The sequence below is a fragment of the Homarus americanus genome, unplaced genomic scaffold, assembly GCF_018991925.1.
Source record: "Homarus americanus isolate GMGI-L3 unplaced genomic scaffold, GMGI_Hamer_2.0 scaffold8807, whole genome shotgun sequence".
Taxonomy (NCBI): Eukaryota; Metazoa; Arthropoda; class Malacostraca; order Decapoda; family Nephropidae; genus Homarus; species Homarus americanus.
In genome coordinates, this window is record NW_024723689.1 from 82,501 (window position 1) to 102,500 (window position 20,000).

Genomic DNA, 20,000 nt, shown 5'->3' on the forward strand with positions numbered 1-20,000 from the left:
TTTGGTTAGATTTAGTTAGATTTGGTTTGGTTAGGTTAGGTTAGGTTTGGTTAGGTTTGGCTTTAGATTTGGTTAGATTTGGTTAGGTTTGGTTTAGATTTGGTTTAGGTTTGGTTAGATTTGGTTTGGTTAGGAAACGAACCTGACAGACAGATAGACAATTGCAGACACACCTTCAGCTGATCGAGTGATGATGATAATAATTTCCTTCGTTTAGTTAAGGTGGGAAGAAAGCCAGGTCATTCTTTCCCTACCTGGTCATTATTTACCTTCAACAATGTGTATTGATTCCCTATGCCCCCCCGACTTATTCTTTCCAACGCTTGTATTTTTTCCTTTTATGTATTTTTTTCCCGTGATGTTTTTTTCCTTTTGTCATCTTTCATGTTTTTTCCATTTTTTCCGGTTTTTTCCTCGTTTTTTTACGTTGCGGTTTATTTTTCGTCTTTTTTCCCTGGATGTGTTTTATTTTTCGACATCCCAAAATAATCTCCCCACCCCCAAAATAATCTCCCCACTCAAAAATAATAATCTCCCCACAAAGAAATTTCTCCATTCCAAAATTAATCTCCCCACTCCAAAATAATCTCCTCCAAAAAATTAATCTCCCCATTTCTTCTCCCCAACAGGCATCATCCACCCCAAGACACTATTCCGACAGAGAGTATCAGAAAGCCATTAACGATGCTGTGGGCTCGATGAAACTTAACCTCAAGTTTATGCAAGAATCATTCATAGCCAACAGCACTACCAGCATGGACATTAACCCTTCTCCTACCTGTGAGTACCTGGAGGGGGGTAGGGAGGGAGGGGGTAGGGGGAGGAGGGGGAGAGGGGAGGGAGGAAAGGTAGTGACGGTTGTTATAAGGAATAAATAAGGGAAATGGAGAAAGAAGAAGAATGAATAGGAGAGAGAGAGTTGTGTCAGAATAAACAAAGGTGATTGTTTACATAGTGATGGTAGAGGTGTGAAGTAGGTAAACAAACTCTCTCCCCCCTCTCTCTCTCTCTCTCTCTCTCTCTCTCCTCTCTCTCTCTCTCTCTCTCTCTCTCTCTCTCCACCTTCCATAACCTGACCTCCCTGTCCACTTCTGTCTCCTTTCCCACACAATTTCCTTCCCATTGTCTTAAGTCAGTGGTCATAGTTCCTCTTCCGTGTTGATGAACTTACATAAAGAGACGGTGTAATTATACCTGGCTGGTGGGGGAGGGGGGAGGAGGGACGGAAGGGAGGAGGGAGGGGGAGGGAGGGTGTTGATGTTTGTTTAGTAGGGGAGACTGGGAGGGGGTGGGGAAGTGGGGAGATAGAGGTTTGAGAAGGGAGGAGTAGAGGTGTGATGGTGAGGGAGACGAGGAGAGAGGTGGGAGGGGGAGGAGGGGGGTGGGGCGTTTATCTGGGGAGGATGAGAACGTTTAGATTGAATGGGTTAAATGAGGGAGTAAAGAGGGGGGGGGGAGAAGGTGGGGAGAGAGAGAGATCACAGTCCTAGGTAAGTAATACACCTTTACCTGTAGGGCTTGGTAGTGGGGGAGGTGTGGGTGATTGTTTGGGGTGGTTGGTGGTAGTGGGTGATGGTGGTTGAAGGAGGGGTGTGAATGGTGGTTGTTGTGGTGGTAGGACTCCCGTGTGGGGGGGGGGGCCTCAATGATCCCTGACGCCGTGTGAAAAGAAAGTCTGGTAATGATGTGTGAAAATAAATAAATTGGAACTGGGAGTAAATTGGTGTATAGAATGTGTAATGGAAGAATAAGAAGAAGAAAGAAGAAAGAAGAAGGAGAGAAGAAGAAGAAGAAGAAAAGAAGACATAAACAAAACACAATAACAATAATAAAAACAACAACAATATCACGATTTAACAAAAGAAAAAAACGGATACAAAACTAAACACACGAAGAAAAACAAACAAACAACAACCCAAACAAACAAACAAACAAACAAACAAACACACACCTGTCTCCAATAGGGTGAGATATATCCAACTTTCTGAGTGTTTGTTGACATAAACCAGTTGATGGGATTCCCGCCTCCCTCTCCCAATGATTCCCCCGCCAAGTTTGTTTACATTCGTGACGTCACAGGCTAGATACCTTCCCGCCATTGATAGACGTGTGTTGATGTTGACTCTGCTGATCGACTCTACGTAGGACTCTGCTGATCGACTTTACGGTAGGACTGTTGCTGATCGACTATGTAGGACTCTGCTGATCGACCTTACTTAGGACTCTGCTGATCGACTCTACGTAGGACTCTGCTGATGGACTTTAGGGTGGGACTGCTGCTGATCGACTATGTAGGACTCTGCTGATCGACTCTACGTGGGACTCTGCTGATCGACTTTACGTAGGACTCTGCTGATCGACTTTACGGTAGGACTCTGCTGATCGACTCTTACGTAGGACTCGCTGATCGACTCTACGTAGGACTCTGCTGGACGACTGGTGTAGGACTCCTGCTGATCGACTCTACGTGGGACTCTCAAGGATCGACTTACGTGTAATTTCTGCTGATCGGACTTACGTGGGGGACTGCTGATCGACTCTCCTTATGGAAGTGTCGACCAATTAGAGTTGACGGCGTGATGCATTTGAGCGGATGAATATATAAGATGAGTGTGTGTGTGTGTGTGTGTGTGTGTGTGTGTGTGTGTCATTCTATTTATTTGTCTCTCTCTCTCTCTCTCAAATCATCGCCCATTTTACGCCGTCAATAACACACAATTAAAAAATATGACCCGTTCAAAAGGCGATATTGAACTAGTGTTTATGTACACACACACACACACACATTGACACACACACACACACACACACACCAGCAGATATGGAAAGCACTTCATTTGTATACACTGTGAGGTGTGTGTGTGTGTGTGTGTGTGTGTGTGTGTGTGTATTAACATGGACTCTTTCCCTGTGTAATAATGCTTGAATTATTTACATATTGTTCCAGGTGAAATTTTATGTCGAAAAGTCTGTGAATGATGTGTTTTATGTATGTATGTATGTATGTATGTATGTATGTATGTATGTATGTATGGATGTAACCCTTATTTTTATTATTATTATTATTATTATTTTTATTATTGTTGTTGTTTTTCTTGTTGTTGTTGTTGTTGTTGACATAGAGGTGAGGGAGAGTAATAATTCAGGGGACAAGTGTGTTACAACGGGGTCAAAGGTCAGGGGTCATATGCTACCAACGGGGTCAAAGGTCAGGGGTCATATGCTACCAGCGGGGTGGGGGAAGGAGGGAGGGAGGGAGGTAGAGTGTGGGGGAGGGGGAGAGAGTGGGGTGGAAGGGAGGGTAGGAGGGGGAGAGTAGACGAGAGACAGGGAGGGGGGGAATGGGAGATGGGGGGAGAGGGAGAGAGAAAGAATCTTGTTTTTCTGTTGCTGTGTGTGTCTTTTCGCCTCTCTCTCTCTTTCACTCTCTCTCTTTCTCTCTCTCTCTTTCTCTTTCACTCTCTCTCTCTCTCTGTCTCTCTTTCCCCCCTCCACCCTCTCTCTCTCTCCCTCTCTCGTCTATTCCCCCCGCCCCCTCCCTCACTTTCCCCCCACTCTCTCACACTCTTTCTCTCTCACAGGGGAAAGTTAATCCTCTCACTCAGCCAAAAGAAAGTTCACAGGTTGTAGAGAGTTTTCCAAAGGGCTAATCACGTTTTCTCAGCGTCGAGCCAAAACAGACTTAAGTTCCCCCTGTAAAGAGTCGCCGTTTTCTGTTGGCCCGCGATACATATTATTGGTACGTTGGCGTGTGTTTAGCCGAGTCAAGTGATGGTCTTCAGAATATCGTTTTGGTGATTTGCTCTCTAACTCTGTGAAGAATTTTGACCTGATTCTGGTAACAATGTTGAAGGAAAGTATTTGATGTTCTTTTTTCTATTTTTGTTTAATGGTAATGTATTTTTTTTATTTATTATTAATTATGATCTGCGGCAGAAATTGGTTCATACGAATATTGACCCAATTTTTTGGTTCTTTCATTTCGGTGGTTAACTTTTATTGGGAATTGTATTTGTTATTTATTATTTCAAAGACTAAGGCAGCTTATTTTATATTATACTCCTTCGTTTCACAACTATAGATATCATGGTTAAATTAACGGGAAACACCAACACTGCGCATCTCGCTTCTCTTGTGTTCTGTCATGGCGGAACTACAACAAAGTCTTAAAAAAAAAGATTACCCTATTTCTTACGGTAACCTGATTATATGTGCTGAGTAGACAACCAACAGCCGGTGTTTTATTACGGTAGCTGATTGAAAATGTTCTCTAAATGGGTTTACGGATGATGAGGTGAACAGATAAATGAAATAGAAAGAAGAATGTGGAGGCTCGCACCAGTTCATTTTTTCCCCCCAGGAGGAACATCGATTTCTGGAAAACAGTTTGGGATGAATATATTCTCCCTGTAAATAAACTCCTAGACTAAACCGATTACAGCTTAGATTAATCCCTGCTTTATAATCCCGCTTTGTAATGAAACCAGACTCATTAAGCCTTTGAATAGTGGAGAGCTAAAACACATTCGCGTGGAAGAGATTGATGACGTCGGCGTCTATCCTGGGATAAAAATTTCCGTCCTGTGGCTCACGAGTTCCCGCGCTCCTGAACGGCAGCTTTAAAGATGGCTGACTGTTGGCGGGTGTTGACCAAAACAACCCTCCCTCTCTCTCGCTCCTGGTTTTTCTCCTCTCTCTCTCTCTCTCTCTTTTCAACATGTAATCCCTTATAATCTTCATTTTTGTTGGTGAATCAGTCCCTAACGCTCGAGAATTACGGGTTATTTCAACCATATGTCTAGGAGCATCGTACACTAACATTTGAAGTGTAAACATTGCAATAATGAATAACTATTTCATCTATCTGGCCCAGCCATCATCACAACCAACTCACATAACACCCACAAACATAACCACAGTGTTGTAACCAAACTAACCAAGAAACAGAAGCAAATATCCACCAATTTTCTCAACTTGTTGCGTTTTGGCAACTGTGGAGGAGGCAGTGTTACCAACCACACCCTCCCCACTATACACCACAACACTACACTTTACTGCCACATTTAACCCCCCAACAAACCTTCTAGTCTCTCTTACGCCCTAAATATATTCATCTTTACGTTTAAACTTCCACTTTGACGTAGTAGTGACATAATGGAAGGAAAAAACACCGTTAAATAACAAGGTAGAAGTTGTGAGGCGCGTGGCAGGTGTCTGGTAACCCTGAGAGCAGACGCTAACACACACTGGCCAGAAATATTCGTTACCAGTGGCTGACAGTCGGGGGGGCTGAGTGGGGGGGCTTGACAGTGGGGGCTGTTGATGGGGGTTGATAGTGGGGGCTGACAGTCGGGGGGCTGACAGTAGGGGTGGTAGTGGTATTACTTACAAAGGTACTGACACGAATTCTCTCTCTCTCTCTCTCTCTCTCTCTCTCCCTCCATTATCCTCTTAACTTTCACATTTTCATTCATTATCATACACAGTCAAACTCATCCCAGTAAAACAAAAGACACAGAGAAAAAAACACCGAAAAAACACCGAAAAAAAAACACCAACACGTGTACACTTTGAAAACAAATTATCGTTCGGTGTCCTAGAAATTGTTAATAGTTTTTAATTTCCCGTTGATTTACAAATGGTAGGAAAGCATTGTAGTGATAAAAATGTCCCGTTAAATTAAGTTTCCGTCAAAAAAAATGGAATAAAAACAAAAACAAATTGACTTTCCAACTAAATTATCGTTCCGGGTTGCGTAAAATTTTAATTGTTTTTGATTTAACAACATTTCAGAGATAAAAATGTCCCGTCAAAATATATTTACGTTATAAAAAGTAACAGAAAGTAACATGTTAAAGCTGTACTTATTAATTTGTTACTTATAAGAACGTTTGTGTTTGTGTGTGATTTACATAACCTGGAATTAGTCTTTGTTTTTGTTTGGGTTGAGTTCGTGGATCGCTAACTAGGTCTGGATTTTACGCTCACGAACGCTGCCGTGTATCCGGATTGATGTGTGTTTTGGTGCGTTTGTGTGTGGTTTGAGTGTGTTTTGGTGCGTTTGTGTGTGGTTTGAGTGTGTTTTGGTGCGTTTGTGTGTGGTTTGAGTGTGTTTTGGTGCGTTTGTGTGTGGTTTGAGTGTGTTTTGGTGCGTTTGTGGTTTTGAGTGTTTTTGTTTGTGTGATTTGAGGTGTTTTGGTGCGTTTGTGTGTGATTTGGAGTGTTTTTGGTGTTTCGTGTGTGATTTGAGTGTGTTTTGGTGTGTTTGTGTGTGGTTTGGAGTGTGTTTTGGTGCGTTTGTGTGTGGTTTGAGTGTGTTTTGGTGCGTTTGTGTGTGGTTTGAGTGTGTTTTGGTGCGTTTGTGTGTGGTTTGAGTGTGTTTTGGTGCGTTTGTGTGTGGTTTGAGTGTGTTTTGGTGCGTTTGTGTGTGATTTACGTGAGAGAGAGAGAGAGAAAAAGGTGTTAATTTACACAGGTAGATGGTCGAGTCCCTAATTTACCAGGTGTTTCTAATTAAGTGATTGAAATAATGAGATCTGCATTATTACCTGTGGGTCTCGCTTTCTAATTAGGGTGGTGAAAGTTTATCTCTGTCACTCTCTTTTTTTATGTACTTTCTTATATTCTGTCTGTCTGTCTGTCTGTCTGTCACTTTTTTCTGTATATATCTATAACTTTCAGCTAATATTACTTTCTCTTTACATATACTTTCACCCTAGACCTCACTTTTACTCTCAAATAACTCTCATTGGAAGTGTCATACTAACATTGCTTTCACTTTGGAACTTTCTCTGTATGATAACTTTTTCCTGCAGTTTTCACTTTAGTTATTGTCTTTAGAACTTTCATCCAAGGACTTTCTCTCTCTGAAACTTTCATCCAAGGACTTTCTCTCTCTGGAACTTTCACTCAAGGACTTTCTCTCCCTGGAACTTTCACTCAAGGACTTTCTCTCCCTGGAACTTTCACTCAGGATCTCTTCCTGAAGAAAGCAGTCTCGACTATTCACCAATCCTTCACGGTTCATTCCTGAATAGAGGCATCATTGTCGGGAATGGGAACAGAAGGGAATTGTGAGAGACTGATTTCTGCTCTTCCCTCACCTCACACCCCTTCCCATTCACCCCTTCCCCCATCACCCTTCCCTCACTCCTCCCTCCTCTTTACTCTCCTCTCCTTTCACCCTCACCCCCCATAGAAAGACCGAGAGAGAAATAAAGAAAAACACTTCTCTCTCTCTCTCTCTCTCTCTAGGCCCTTAAAACGGCTGACTACCACCATAAATAACTTATAATGGTAGAACAGTGATCCACCAATCAGCGATAAGCTTATGAACCTCCTCTCTCCTCTCCCCCCCCCCCTCTCTCTCTTCTCTACCCCCTTCCTAGAATCCCTCTTCCCCTCATACACTCATATACAGTCACAAACAGTCACATACAGTCACAAACAGTCACAAACAGTCACAAACAGTCACATACAGTCACAAACAGTCACAAACAGTCACATACAGTCACAAACAGTCACAAACAGTCACATACAGTCAGCCAGAAGGTATTAGACTGGGACGATGTTTTGATCGTCTCAATTTTGTTTTAATTTCCCTCGACTTGTTGTGTTGGGTCGATGTTGAGAGAGAGAGAGAGAGAGAGAGGGAGAGAGAGAGAGAGAGTCAGCACTTTTGAAAGACACAAACTTTGGCTCAGTTCAATATGGCGTCAAACCTTCCCAAGTTCCGGAGGTTGTTGACCGATGCTCAGGGACACACACACACACACACACACACACACACCACACACACACCAACACACACACACACAACACACCCACACAACACACACACACACACACACACACACACACACACACACACAACACACTAATCATCGCCAATTTACCTGTTTTAAATACCTGCTCCAAACAATCGTCTCATCTGCCACCAGACCCACTAATTACAGGTATGATAGTTTAAGATATACCTGTCTCGACCCCTCCTCATCCCTCTCTCATCCCTCTCATCCCTCTCATCCCTCTCTCATCCCTCTCTTGACCTCTCACTCACATCTTCCTCTCATCCCTCTTTTTTCTCCCTCCTTTGCATCCCTCTCATCTCCCTTTCCCTCTCGACCTCCACTATCTTCCTGTCTTCCTCTCAACTAATCATACATACATACATACATACATACATACATACACAACACATACATACATACATACATACATACATACACACATAAACACATACATACATACATACATACATACATACACACACAACACACACACATACATACATACATACATACATACATACACACATACATACACACATATATACAACAAACAACCAAACAAAACACACAACACAACAAAAAACACACAAACATACAATACATAATAATACATACATACATAATACAATACATACATCACACATATATATCTACATACACACATACATACATACATACATACACACATACACGTAATAATAAATAAAAGGGTAGGAATTGATGACACAAATTGACTTAGGCAACAGATGGAGCTTCAAAGAGAGAGAGAGAGAGAGAGAGAGAGAGAGAGAGAGAGAGAGAGAGATGTCATATACCATTTTTTTTCTGCTGTTCCGTTTTGTTATTGTTGTGTTGTTATTGTTGTTGTTATTGTTTGTTGTTGTTGTTGTTGTCGTTGTGCCCAAGGACAGTGATGACAAAGGGAGGTTATTTAAGACGTCTGGGAAGGGAGAAAAGGGAGGAGAGTGACCTGGTCTACTCCATACCCCCTCCTCCCCCCCTCTCTCTCTCTCCCCTCCCTCCCTCTTTCTCCCCCCCCCTCCTCCTCCCTCCCTTCCCCCTCCCCAGGCCTCAAGGTATCATGGTGCGGGAAGATTTTTGGCCGGCAGTCAAGAGTGGCCAGCAAGTGTGTAAATTACTGTTAATATACCATTTTTCACGTGTTCCACCCTACAGCTCTGGCCCCTTCCCTTCCCTTCCTTCCCTTCCCCTCTTCTTTTCTTTCCTTTTTCCTTCCCTTCCCTTCCTTTCCTTCTTCTTCCTTCTTCCTCTTCCCTTCTCTTCACTTCCCTTCCCTTCCTTCTTTTCTTTCCTTCACTTCACTTCATTTCCTTCACTTCCCTCCTCCCTTCCTTTCCTCTTCCCTTCCCTTCCTTCTCTTCCTCTTCCCTTCCCTTCCTTCCTCTTTCCCTTCCCTTCCTCTCTCTTCCTTCTCTTCACTTCCCTTCCCTCCTTCCCTTTCCCTTCCTCCTTCACCCCCTTCCTCCATTCGTCCTCTTCCTCCCTTCCTTCCTTATTCTGCCATCCTCCTTCGTCTCCTCCCTCTCATCGTTTCTCCTTCCTCCCTTCCTCCTCCTTCCTTCTCTTTCCCTCTTCCTCTTCCTCTTCACATTGTTTCATGATTGATAAAAAATTCACTTTCGTCTCAGTTCCTTGATTATGTCTCCGGCAAGTGGGAGAGAGAGAGAGAGAGAGAGAGAGAGAGAGAGAGAGAGGAGTGAGAGAGACATCCTTAACAACTCTCCACTCCCTAATTAATCATCAGCATAAAAAAAAATCCCACGAGAAATCTAATTACTTAATCAGGTGTATAACTAATTAACACTAATCGTTCTCTTAATTATCTGGATGATTAATTAACCCTTTAAGAACTCTATAGGGTAAAGAAATAAGAGTTAAATTGTGTTATAGTTAATCCGTGGGGGGGGGGAGATTAATTAGATTATTATGTTGGAATTAATTTTTTTTTAATTCAGGTGTTTAATTTACTGGACTAATTAGTTGTGATTAGTTGTAAATTACTTGTATATACAATACCTATATTATGTAATTAAATATACTAAGTTAAAGGTAATAAAGTCATTAAAATACTTCAAGAATTAATTAACATTAGATTTATATATAATTAGTTGATCACCTGGAGAATTGTCTTAAATTACCTGTTGATATTAATTAGTGGGAGGTACCTCTGAGGAAAGAGAGAGAGAGAGAGAGAGTATAATTAAATGAATGACTATAGAATAAAGCTCACACACACACACACACACACACACACACACACACACACACACACTATTCTTCCATAATTGTTTACTCTCAACAAACAGTCGACATATTCACAGCAAACAAAAACAAAACAAACACAAACTAACTTCTCGGAGCTCTAAGGGGCTCTATTGAAAGCTCCAGTTGTTGACGTAGGAGATTTTTGAGCACGGGGAGTAGGGAGGGGGGGGAGTAGGGAGGAAGGAGTCAGGAGTAGGAGGAAGGAGCCAGAGTAGGGAGGAAGGAGCCAGGAGTAGGGAGGAAGGAGCCAGGAGGGGAGGAAGGAGCCAGAGTAGGGAGGAAGGAGCCAGGAGTAGGGAGAAGGAGCCAGGAGTAGGAGGAAGGAGCCAGGAGTAGGGGAGGTACCATAGCTGATAGTTTAATTATATCAAATCGAGCTTCTGTCCATGGTTCTCGAGTGTGAGATGAATGAGTGTGGATGAATCTTACATACCCATCTCTCTCCTCTCACTCTTCACCGGCCGTGCATTAGAGAGTGAGAGGTGTGAGGACGAATTAGTAGCTGATGACCTGGTTACCTCCTCCTCCTGCCTCCTCCTCCTCTCCTCCTCGCTCCTGCCTCCCTCCCCCTCTTCCCTCTTCCCTCTCCCCCTGCCTCCCCCGCCCCTCCCCCTCCTCTCCCCTCTCTTCCCTCTCTCCCCCTCCCTCTACCCCCTCTCTCTCCCCCTCTGCCCCTCCCCCTCCTCCCTTGTACTACCTCTTCCCCACCCCCTCACCATCTCCCCCCTCTCTCCCCTTCCCTCACCACCTTCCACCCACTCCTCCCCCTTTCTCCCCCTTCCCTCCCTCTCTCTCGCCCCTTCACTACTTTTAAGTCATTTATGTATGTCTGATGGGCCGCAGTTCTGATGGGCAGCAGTTCTGATGGGCCGCAGTTCTGATGGGCAGCAGTTCTGATGGGCCAGCAGTTATGATGGGCCGCAGTTCTGATGGGCAGCAGTTCTAATGGGCCGCAGTTCGATGGGCCGCAGTTCTGATGTAATGATGTTCTGATAGGGCAGTTCTGATGGGCAGCAGTTCTGATGGGCCGCAGTTCTGATGGGCCGCAGTTCTGATTGGCCGCAGTTCTGATGGGCAGCAGTTCTAATCAAAATTCGGGTCTCTACACCAAAAATCCTTTACCCAAAAATAAAATTAGAATAAATCTCAGGGATTACATGAATAAATCCTTACTTGAGGCAATGTAATCCCTACCTCAAAACTTACACTAGAGAGGGATATGTCTTAAATCCCCCCCCTCCTCCTCCTCTCCTCCTCCTCCTCACCTGCACCTCCTGCACCTCCACCTCCTGCACCTCACACCCCTGCACCTCACCTGCACCTCCCTCACCTCCTGCACCTCACCTGCCTCCACCTGCTCCTCCCACCTGCACCTCACCTGCTCCTCCCACCTGCACCTCACCTGCTCCTCCCACCTGCACCTCACCTGCTCCTCACCTGCTCCTCACCTGCACCTCACCTGCTCTCACCTGCCACCTCACCTGCACCTCACCTGCACCTCCTGCTCCTCACCTGCACCCTCACCTGCACCTCACCTGCACCTCACCTGCACCTCACCTGCCTATGTTACCTCCTGCACCTTGAGGAGGAGGAGGAGAGACTAAGTAATACACCCAATTAGAGACACCTAAGGGAAGAGATTACCTGGATTACCTCTCTCTCTCTCTCTCTCTCTCTCTCTCTCTCTCTCTCTCTCTCTCTCAGCCTTCATCAAAATCCATCCAGTAAAGCATTAATTCAGTTTGAGTAATGATCCGCCGTCTATACCGGCTATAGAAAGTGCTCCTCTTATTAATCCGGCATCCGGTTACTTTATAATCCGGTAATATCACTTGTTTTCTAACCGGTGTTTTTTGGGGGAGGTTTTTTGTTTGTTGTTTGTGTTTTTGGGGGACTGTGTTTGTTTTGGGACTGTGTTTGTTTTGGAGGACTGTGTTTGTTTTGGAGGACTGTGTTTGTTTTGGGGACTGTGTTTGTTAGGACTGTGTTTGTTTATGGGGGACTGTGTTTTGTTTGGAGGACTGTGTTTGTTTTTGGGGGACTGTGTTTGTTTTGGAGGACTGTGTTTTTGGGAGACTGTGTTTGTTTTGGAGACTGTGTTTGTTTTAGGAGACTGTGTTTGTTTTGGAGGACTGTGTTTTGGGGGACTGTGTTTGTTTTGGGGACTGTGTTTTTTGGGGACTGTGTTTGTTTGGGGACTGTGTTTTGGGGGACTGTGTTTGTTTGGAGGACTGTGTTTGGGGACTGTGTTTGGGGACTGTGTTTGTTTTGGGAGACTGTGTTTGTTTTGGAGGACTGTGTTTGTTTTGGGGGACTGTGTTTGTTTTGGGGACTGTGTTTTGGGGGACTGTGTTTGTTTTGGGGACTGTGTTTTGGGGGACTGTGTTTGTTTTGGGGACTGTGTTTTGGGGGACTGTGTTTGTTTTTGGAGGACTGTGTTTGTTTGGGGGACTATGTTTGTTTTGGGGGACTGTGTTTGTTTGGGGACTGTGTTTTGGGGGACTGTGTTTGTTTGGAGGACTGTGTTTGTTTTGGGGACTGTGTTTGTTTTGGGGACTGTGTTTTGGGGACTGTGTTTGTTTTGGGGACTGTGTTTTGGGGAGACTGTGTTTGTTTTGGAGGACTGTGTTTGTTTTGGGGACTGTGTTTGTTTTGGGGACTGTGTTTTGGGGACTGTGTTTGTTTTGGGGACTGTGTTTTGGGGACTGTGTTTGTTTGGGGACTGTGTTTGTTTTGGAGGACTGTGTTTGTTTGGGGGACTGTGTTTGTTTTGGGGACTGTGTTTGTTTGGGGGACTGTGTTTTGGGGACTGTGTTTGTTTTGGAGGACTGTGTTTGTTTTGGGGACTGTGTTTTGGGGACTGTGTTTGTTTGGACTGTTTGTTTTGGGGGACTGTGTTTGTTTGGGGACTGTGTTTTGGGGACTGTGTTTGTTTTGGGGACTGTGTTTGTTTTGGGGACTGTGTTTTGGGGACTGTGTTTTGTTTGGGGACTGTGTTTGTTTTGGAGGACTGTGTTTGTTTGGGGACTGTGTTTGTTTTGGGGACTGTGTTTTGTTTTGGGGACTGTGTTTGTTTTGGGGACTGTGTTTTGGGGACTGTGTTTGTTTGGGGACTGTGTTTTGGGGGACTGTGTTTGTTTGGAGGACTGTGTTTGTTTTGGGGGACTGTGTTTGTTTTGGGGACTGTGTTTGTTTTGGGGGACTGTGGTTGTTTTGGGGACTGTGTTTGGGGGACGTGTTTGTTTTGGAGGACTGTGTTTGTTTTGGGGATGTGTTTGTTTTGGAGGACTGTGTTTGTTTTGGGGAATGTTTGTTTTGGGGACTGTGTTTTGGAGGACTGTGTTTGTTTGGAGGACTGTGTTTGTTTTGGGGAGACTGTGTTTGTTTGGAGGACTGTGTTTGTTTTGGGGACTGTGTTTGTTTTTGGGGACTGTGTTTTGGGACTGTTTTGTTTTGGGGATTGTGTTTTGGGGACTGTGTTGTTTGGGACTGTGTTTGTTTTGGGGACTGTGTTTGTTATGGGGACTGTGTTTGTTTTTGGGGACTGTGTTTGTTTTGAGGGACTGTGTTTGTTTTGAAGGACTGTGTTTGTTTTGGGGACTGTGTTTGTTTTGAGGACTGTGTTTGTTTGTGGGGGACTGTGTTTGTTTTGAGGGACTGTGTTTGTTTGTGGGGACTGTGTTTGTTTGTGGGGGACTGTGTTTGTTTGAGGACTGTGTTTGTTTTGGGAGACTGTGTTTGTTTTTGGGAGACTGTGTTTGTTTTTGGTGACTGTGTTGTGGGGACTCTGTGTGTTTTGGTGTTTTGTGGAGGTAGCTGTGTTTGTTAATTTGTTTGTTTGGTGTTTATATATATTTGTTGGTGTTTTGTTAGTTTGTTTACTTACGTGTGTTTGTTTGTTTGTTTTGTTTGTTTTTGTTTTTTTTAGTTGGGTTTATTTGTCTCAATAATTATATAACAAAATTCTATAACCTCTTAAAATAATTCCACCAGTAATTATATAAATAAATCATAATTACTATAATCCAAGTAATTATTCCTCATATAGTTAGGTCAGGTCAGGTCAGGTCAGGTCAGGTCAGGTCAGGTGAAATAATTGATCAAATAATTCAGTGCAATTATAGGGATTTGTGGTGTATGTGTAATTGGTAGTTAGGTGATTATAGGCTTGTAATTATATATGCTATAGAGGAGGTAATTAGAGGGTATAATTGTATTTACAGACAGACAGACAGACAGACAGACAGACAGATATGAACCTTAACTATGTCATTAGGATTTAGTCATTGTAAATAAATGAATTAAAGTCTTGTACTAGCTAATTACATCTTACTAATTAGGCCTATATATAATTACTGAAATGTATGTATGTTATGTATGTATGTATGTATGTATGTATGTATGTATGTATGTATGTATGTATGTATGTATGTATCATTAACTTTCAAACTTCCTCATCTTCCTATCCGAACACTTTTCTTGACCATAACAAAGCCGAAGCCCGCGCCAGGAGCAACGATACGGACACCATAAACATACGCGACCTCTCAAGCTTTCTGCTAAAATGTCCCTAAACATATCAAGTAAAAAACTATATTATAAACTTATATTAAAACTTGGTTAATACTCTTAACTAATTTTGTATATAATTATGTGTATTTATATAATAGAATTTAATCCCATAAAGGAGGTAATATAATTATTTTTCTTGTTAATCTGAAAATGGCGAGGAATTTTGAATTTTTGTCTGAAGGTGAATCAAATGAGTGTATTATTATTATTATTATTATTATTATTATTATTATTATTATTATTAAGAAAGAATGAAAAGGACGAAAATAAAAATAGAGAGAGAGATAAAATCATTTAATATTTACTTATAAGAACACCGATACAGGTGACTCGTATCTCTCTAATATTATGGTGTTTGGTAACTGTTATTCCAAGGCGCTGGCCAATCAGATTACACGTGAAATGTCCACATGTGACGTCATATCTCCAAGGCTCTGTGATTGGTACAAGAGCGTTCGAGAATGAATACTTATTTTTTATTAATATTATCTTATTTTTGTTTATTTATTTATATATTTATTTATTTATTATTAATATATATTATTATTATTATTATTATTATTATTATTATTATTTTATTATTTAATGTACTGATATACGAACGTACTCAACTACAATTTCACACACACACACACACACACACACACAGACACACACACACACACACACACACACCGAGAATATATATATAATATTTATATACACTTTCCTCGCTACCTGATACTTGTTTTATATAAATGTCTCAGGTGTATATATGACAAGAGAGGGATACGCCCTTATACCCCCACTCGAGGAACCCCGATAGTATGGCTGTGAGGAGAATGACCTCTGTGTGGTGGTCAGTAGAGGCGGGAGTAGCGTGTGGTGTTACGTCGTCTGGAGGGAGGGAGGAAGGAGGGAGGAAGTCTTGGTAAGTAAGAATATGATGAGGGAGGGAGGAGAGGGAGAGAGGGAGGAAAAGGGTGAGAGGGAGGGAAGTTTTGTGGGTGGGAATATGATGACGAGAGAGAGAGAGAATTTAAAGGAATTCAAGAAGGTAGACGTGTTGATACGCACGGCTGGCTGGTAGATGGGTGGGGGTGGTGGTGGTGCTTGTTGTCACCTCCACCCTCCACCCACCACCCTCCACCCACACCCACACCCTCCACCCACACCCCTCCACCCACACACCACCCACACACCTCCACCCACACACCCTCCCCTCCACACACCACCCACACACCCTCCACCCACACCCACACCTCCACCCTCCCACACACCACCCCACCCTCCACCCACACACCCTCCACCTCCACACCACCCACACACCCCCACCCACAACACCAGCGAGGAAAACTTACTCTGGTAAAACATGACGTAACTCTCGCTGCCTCAAACTATGTTGCAAATTTCCCCACCAGCAACATTCACCGCCAAGTTTGCAACAATCCTCTCAACTCATGGTCACCAGTCTGTACCGGGTGTGTTGGCTTAACAACCACCTCTAACACTGTCTTTATGTTGTATAGTTAACCACGACCTCAAAACACTGTCTTTATGTTCTATAGTTAACCACGACCTCAAAACTCAGAGGTAAGGAGGACGATGACCTAGTTTGACCTCAGTTGGTGGGCGTGGATGACCTTTATGTTTGACCTCATTTTGACAGACGAGAGGCAGACAGACAGAGAGACAGACACTACATCACACTACATCCTTGACCACCGAAGGGTCAAGACGTACCTGGCGCTCCTCTCGGAGCAGCCAGGTCAACTGTTGTTGACCCATACCAACCCCTCCCTGAACCCTACCTCCCACCGGAATATCAACAAGTTCTCGCCAGAAGTTACAATTTCATTTAGGAAAGGAACGGAACCAGTGTTAAACAGAGGTGAACAGTGGTGAACAGTGCTTAAGTCAGTGAGAACAACTCAACAGTAACAGTCACCCAAGTTAACCTTCACACAGTGAGGTCCCAGGTACCCAGTGATAACGGCCCGTGAGACCAACAACAACCACCGATGTGTTAATCCGTCTACGATAGGAAGGCCTGGGACCAAACCTCACTCATATAACACCATCTGTGAGGGAATTACTACACCACATGTCCCTCATAACACCATATGTGAGGAACTACTACACCACGTGAGGCCCTCATAACACCATCTGCGAGGGAATTACTACACCACGTCAGGCCCCTCATAACACCATCTGCGAGGGAATTACTACACCACATGTCCCTCATAACACCATCTGTGAGGAACTACTACACCACGAGGCCCCTCATAACACCATATGTGAGGAACTACTACACCACGTCAGGCCCCTCATAACACCATATGTGAGGGAACTACTACACCACGTCAGGCCCCTCATAACACCATCTGTGAGGGAATTACTACACCACGTGAGGCCCTCATGACACCATCTGTGAGGAATTACTACACCACGAGGCCCCTCATAACACCATCTGTGAGGGAACTACTACACCACGTGAGGTCCCTCCACACCATCTGGGAGGGAGTTACTACACTACGAGTTTGCTGTTCAACACCTACATTAATCTGTATGTTCACTGTATGTTCCTTTACCTTTCTCTAATGAAGGCTTTGTTAAACCACCAATGTATGTAATAAGTCATTTATGTCCAATGTATATTTTCAGCCTTCAAGCAGAACTTTTCAATAAACCGTTAATTATTATTATTAAGAAAAGAAAGAGAGAGAGAGAGAGAGAGATTAATGTATTCTCCTTCTCTCACCTCCTGTTTCATCACCTTTCTTCTCTCATGTCTCTCTCTATTTATCACCTAATTTATCTAAACTGCTTCCTCTCTCCTTCTCTTCCTCCTTCTCTTCCTCCTCCTCCTCCTTTTTCTTCCTCTTCTTTTCTTCATTTCTCTTCTCTTCTTCTGAGACCACACACACACACCCTTCACACTCTCCCCTCACACATTCCCCTCCCCTCTCCCGGTTGGATTCGCGCCAGAGTGGGGAGAGGGGAGAGGGGAGATGAGAGGGGGAAGAGTTAACAGGTTGCCTTATCAGTGTTGGAGGCGGTGGGGTGTAGCATAATGTTGTGATAAGAACTAACTTTGTGATGTATGGGAGAGGGAGGGGAGGGGTGAGTGGGAGGGAGAGGGGTGAGGGAGGAGAGGGGTGAGGGGAGGGAGAGGGGGAGAGGGGTGAGAGGGGAGGGAGAGGGGTGAGTGGGAGGGAGAGGGGTGAGGGGAGGGAGAGGGGTGAGAGGGAGGAGAGGGGTGAGGGGAGGGAGAGGGGGGGTGAGAGGGGGGGGAGGGAGGGAGAGGGGTGAGAGGGAGAGGGGTGAGAGGGAGGGAGAGGGTGAGTGGGAGGGAGAGGTGACAGGGAGGAGAGAGGAGTATTGTTATGACATATATGTATATTTATGTATATTTGTATAACTTTCTATGTATTATGTATAGATGACAGAACACGTCTCATAATTCTGTATTCATAACGTTACAAATGGAGAGAGAAAAAGAGAGAGAAGAGAGAGAGAGAGAGAGAGCAAAATAATTCAACATAATCAAAACAAAAATTCCTCCCCCCTCCAGTCTCCTCCCTTCTCCCCCTCCCGTCTTCACTCTCTCACCCTCTCTCCCTCACCTCAGGTTGCAATAAAGTCCTTCCTCTGCAACTTGTGATAAATTGCAAGGACAACAATGAGGCAAGACTCAGCAGAAGAGTTAATGGCATATCTGCTAATTCTTAATCCACACGGGGAGGTTAATTGGGGAGATTAAATGGGGAGAATATATGGGGAGTTTATTATGGGGAGATTAATTGGGGAGAATATTATTGGGAGATTATTTGGGAATATTAAGTAGGAAGATTAAATGGGGTGGTTAATGCGGGGAGGTTACTTAGGGAGATTGAATGGGAAGGTTCGTTGAGAAACTTAAGTGGGGAGATTAAGTGGGGAGATTAAATGTGGATAAGTGTTTGGTGGTCTTGCTTACGACAGTTTCATCGATGCCTTACTGATGATATGGAATGGGGAGAGAGAGAGAGAGAGAGAAGAGAAGAGAGAGAGAGAGAGAGAGGTAACTGGGTTGATTACACAGACAGACAGACAGACAGACAGACAGACAGACACAGACAGACAGACAGACACACAGATAGACAAACAGACAGACAGACAGACACAAACAGACAGACAGACAGAGACAGACATCCCCCGTTATAAGTGTAATTTAAGTGGATCTACAAAGTAATTAAGTTACCATCACAACTCACTTAAGAAGTTACTGCATTAAGTAAGGAGGTTATGGTTCTCTTCCGCTCCATGCAGGGAAGACAGGGAGGAAGAGGCAACATACCGATATGGCTGGAGGGGGGAGAGGGAGGAGGGGAAAGAGCTGAAGTGACAGAATGTGGGAGTGGGAGAGGGGAGGGAGGAGGAGGAGAGAGGAAGGGAGGTGAGGTAATAGGACGGGAATAGATGGAGGGAGAGATTGATGGTGGAGAGAGAGAGGAGACTAGCTCACACAACGGCACAACACCATAAATAAAATATTGTACCACGCAGGTGATTGATAATCCTCCTCTCTCTCTCTCTCTCTCTCTCTCTCTCTCTCTCTTTCTTTTCTCTATTTATCTTTTCTTCTCTCACCTCCCCTCCCTAACACCTCCCCACCTCCTTCCCTCCTACCTCTCCCTTCCTCTCCCCTCTCTCCTCCTACCCTCTCCCCTCTCCTCCCCTCCTACCTCTCCCTTCCCCTCCCTACCCTCTCCCTCCCCATCTCCCCTCCCTCCCCCTCCCCTCCCACCTCAACCAACAGTTCATTGCCACCTACTCCACCCTCATCTCCTTCACCCCACCAACACCCACCCCACCCACCCCGCCCACACCCCACACCCCACCCCACACCCCGCCCCACACCCCTGTGTTATAGCTCCGGTCACCCCTTCCCTACCCCATTAGCATATATAAATCACCTCTGGGCGTAGTGGGTGTAGTGGTGTAGTGGGCGTAGTGGAGCGTGTGGTAGTAGTGGGTGTGGTGGGCATAGTGGGCGTAGTGGGCGTAGTGGGTGTAGTGGGTGTAGTGGGCGTAGTGGGCGTAGTGGGTGTAGTGGGCGTAGTGGGTGTAGTGGGCGTAGTGGTGTAGTGGGCGTAGTGGGCGTAGTGTTACCCACCCTACACACTCAGACACGTGGGTTTAACTTGTGTAATAAATTTGTGTAGTGTGTGTGTGTGTGTGTGTGTGTGTGTGTGTGTGTGTGTGTACATATGTACGTATGTATGTGTGTATCTATGTCTTATTTCTCCCCCTCTCTCTCCCCCTTCCTTCCCACTTCTCTCTCCTTCTCCCACTCTTCCATCCCTCTCTCATCCCTCTCCCACATTAAAA

General features: G+C 44.4%; 1 protein-coding gene across 1 annotated transcript in view; it reads left to right on the forward strand.

Moving 5' to 3' along the window:
• The window catches only part of LOC121863693 (glutamate receptor ionotropic, NMDA 2B-like), a 92,565-nt gene that overhangs the window by 20,049 nt on the left and 52,516 nt on the right, over positions 1–20,000 (forward strand). The window contains 2 exon segments of the mRNA XM_042362435.1: positions 630–657; positions 659–780. Of these exon segments, the coding sequence (XP_042218369.1) occupies positions 630–657; positions 659–780 (150 nt within the window).